Source organism: Lagopus leucura, unplaced genomic scaffold, assembly GCF_019238085.1.
Source record: "Lagopus leucura isolate 7727_CA_CO unplaced genomic scaffold, USGS_WTPT01 34302-0_obj-0_obj, whole genome shotgun sequence".
Lineage (NCBI taxonomy): Eukaryota > Metazoa > Chordata > Aves > Galliformes > Phasianidae > Lagopus > Lagopus leucura.
This window is the reverse complement of record NW_024963253.1, coordinates 813-4428: the sequence shown is the minus strand read 5'-3', so window position 1 is coordinate 4428 and position 3616 is coordinate 813. Positions and strand designations below refer to the sequence as shown.

At 48.9% G+C, this 3616-nt stretch overlaps 1 protein-coding gene across 2 annotated transcripts in view; it reads right to left on the bottom strand.

The window, feature by feature from the left end:
- Positions 1–465: 465 nt before the first annotated feature.
- Positions 466–3616, bottom strand: part of LOC122191046 (syntaxin-2-like) — a 3957-nt gene continuing 806 nt past the window's right edge. For both annotated transcript variants that reach the window (XM_042891235.1, XM_042891234.1), the window contains exons 3-4: positions 3091–3201; positions 466–902 (exon numbers count right to left, since the gene is read on the bottom strand). In XM_042891235.1, coding sequence (XP_042747169.1) covers positions 819–902; positions 3091–3201 — 195 coding nt within the window. In that variant the 3' untranslated portion in view covers positions 466–818. The remainder of the gene's footprint in view (positions 903–3090; positions 3202–3616) is intronic.

The window sequence follows — 3616 nt, the reverse complement described above, 5'->3', positions numbered from 1 at the left end:
AGTGTCATCAGTACTGACAAGAAGTGATGTCGAAAGCAGCAAGAAATGATATCAGTAGTGAAAGGAAGCGATGTCAGTAGTGACAGGAAGTGGCATCAGTACTGACAGGAAGTGACGTCGATAGCAGCAGGAAATGATGTCTGCAGTGCCAGGAAGTGATGTCAGTGGCAACAGGAAATGATATCAGTAGCTACAAAAAGTGATGTCAGTAGTGCCGGGAAGTGGCATTGGTGGCGACAGGAAGTGGTGTCAATAAAAGCAGGAAGTGACCTCAATAGTGCCAGGAAAAGATGGCGGTAGAAACAGGAAGTGACATCAGTAGTGCCAGGAAGTGGCATCATTGGCAACAGAAAGCGACACCCGTAATGACAGGAAGTGGCGTCACTGGCAACAGGAAGTGACGTCAGTAGCGACAGGAAGTGATGTGACAGGAAATGATATAAAGAGAGACAGGAAGCGGTACGATTACAGACAAGAAGTGAGATCAATAGCAGCAGGAAGTGACGTCAGCAGGGACAGGAAGTGGTGTCAATAGTGACAATAATAACAGGAAGTGACGTCAGTAGAGGCAAGTGATGTCAGCATTGACCGGAAGGCACTTCAAGAGCCTCAGGAAGTGACGTCATTAGTGACAGGAAGTGACGTCAGCAGCATCAGGAAGTGCCGTCAGTATAGACAGGAAGTGCCCAACCTAACCACATGCACCCTCCAAATAGAAAGAGGGTGGGGCTAAGGCACGGCAAAGGCCAATCAGCAGCAAGAGGGGTGGAACCAAAGGCACAGCGCCGGCCAATCAGCAGCGAGGAGGGGGGCGGGGCTCAGCCGGCAGCCACTGAAGCAGCGATGATGGCGACGAGGATAACGAGGGTGAGGACGAGGCAGGCAGCCATAATGAGGCGTTTCTGAGGGATTGAGGAGGGATTATGGGGGATTAATGGGGGATTATGGGGCATTAATAGGGATTATGGGGGATGAAAGGGCAATTAAAGAGAAACTGTGGGGGATTAATGAGAAATTATGGGGGATTAAACAAGGATTATGGGGGATTATGGGGGATTATAGGTGAGAAATTACGGATTAATGAAAGGTTGTAAGGGATTAATGGGGACTCTGGGGGATTAAGGATGGATTATGGGGAATTAATGGGAAATTATGGGGCATTAATAGGAATTCTGGGAAATTATGAGGGGATTATGAGGGATTATGTAGAATTAATAGAAATTATGGGGAATTAATGAGGGATTAGAAGGGGATTATGGGGGGATTATGGGGCATTAATGAAGGATTATGAGGGATTATGGGGTATTATTGGGCATTAATAGGGATTATGGGGGATTATGAGGGGATTAAAAGGAATTATGGGGATTAATGAGGGATTATTGGAGACTAATAGGGATTATGCGATTAATAGGGATTATGAAGGATTAAGAATGGATTACGGGGGACTAATGGGGATTATTAGGGATTAATGGGAATTATTGGGGATTAAGGATTAATAGGGATTATGGGGAATTAATGGGGATTAATGCGGATTAAGGAAGGGTTATGAGGGATTGAATAGGGATTATGAAGGATTATGGGAGATTAATGGAGATTATGAGGGTTTAATGGGGATTATAAGGAATAAGGGATTATGGAAGATTTATGAGGGATTATGGGGAATTAATGAGGGATTAAAAGGGGATTATGGGGGGATTATGGGGATTATGGGGGACAAATGGGAATTATGGGGAATTAATGTGGGATTAATGAGGGACTCTGGGGATTAAGGGGGGTTAAGGAGCGTTAATAGGGATTATAAGGGATTATGATGGGATTATGGGGGATTTAGGGGGGATCATGGGGGACTAATAGGAATTATGGGAAATTAAGAGGGGATAAATAGTGATAATGGGGGATTAATGGGGATTAAGGAGGGATTATGGGGTTTATGGGCAATTAAGGAAGGATTATGGGGGATTAATAAGGGATTATGGGGGATTATGGGGCATTAATAGGGATTATGGGGATTAAAAGGCGATTAAGGAGGAATTAGGGAGGGTTAAGTAGGATTAAGGTAAATTATCGGAGATTAATAGGGATTATGGGGGATTCTGGAGGATTAAGGAAAGATTATAGGGGATTATTAGGGATTATTGGGAATTAAAGGGGATTATGGGGCATTAAAGGGCAATAATGAAGGAATTATGGAGGATTAAGAGTGATTATGGGGGATTATGGGAGATTAATACGAGTTATGGGGTACTAATGAGGAATTATGGGGGATTAATGAGGGGTAATAGGGGATTAATGAGGGATTATGAGGGATTAATGAGGGATTATGGGGATTAATAGGGATTATGGGGGATAAATGGGGATTATGGGGGATTAAAGAGGAACTATGGAGGATTAAGAGTGATTATGGGGGATTACGGGAGATTAATAGGAATTATGAGATATCTATGGGGCAACTATGGGGTGGTTATGGGGCGGCTATGGGGCAGCAGTGCGGTATCTATGGGGCAGCTATGGGGTATCTATGGGGCATCTATGGGGTGGCTATGGGGCAGCTATGGGGTGGCCATGGGGCATCTATGGGGCAGCAGTGGGGCATCTATGGGGAAGCTATGGGGCGGCTATGGGGTGGCTATGGGGCAGCAGTTGGGTAGCTATGGGACAGCCATGTGGCAGCTATGGGGCAGCAGTGAGGTATCTATGGGGCAGCTATATGGCGGCTATGGGGCAGCTGTGGGGAAGCTATGGGGCAGCAGTGGGGCGGCTATGGGGTGGTTATGGGGCAGCTGTGGGGCAGCTATGTGTCAGTTATGGGGTGTCTATGGGGCAGCCATGTAGCAGCTATAGGGCAGCAGTGAGGTCTCTATGGGGCGTCTATGGGGCAGCTATGGGGCAGCAGTGAGGTATCTATGGGGCAGCTATGGGGTGCTATGGGGTATCTATAGAGCAGCTATGGGGCGTCTATGGGGCAGCCGTGTGGCAGCTATGGATCAGCAGTGAGGTATCTATGGGGCAGCTATGGGGCGGCTATGGGGCAGCTACAGGGCAGCTACGGGGCAGCTACGGGGCAGCAGTGGGGCAGCAGTGGGGCCGTACCCTCCTGGCCTTGCCCTGCTGCTCCTGTGCCGCCCTGAGCTGCCGCCCCCCTTTGTGCACCGCCGTCCCCGACTGCAGGATGTGCAGCTCGATGCGATTGATGGCCTCACCCTGAAACCAGTACGGACCAGTACAGACCAGTATAGACCGGTACAAACCAGTACGGACCGGTACAAACCAGTACGGACCAGTATGGACCAGCACAAACCAGTATAGACTGGTACGGACCAGTACAAACCAGTACAGACCAGTATGGATGTGTAGAGACCAGTACGGACCAGTCTGCCCCAGTACAACCCTTTCCCTCCCAGTCCCCTCCCAGTCCCTCCCACTATATCCCAGTTCCCTCCCAGTATATCCCAGTCCCCACCAGTCCCTCCCAATCCATCCCACTCCCTGCCATCACATCCCAGTCCCATCCCAGTCCCCTCCCAGTCCATCCCATTCCATCCCAGTCCATCCCACTCCCTCCCATCACATCCCAGTCCTCTCCCAGTCCCTCCCATTATATCCCAGTCCCCTCCCA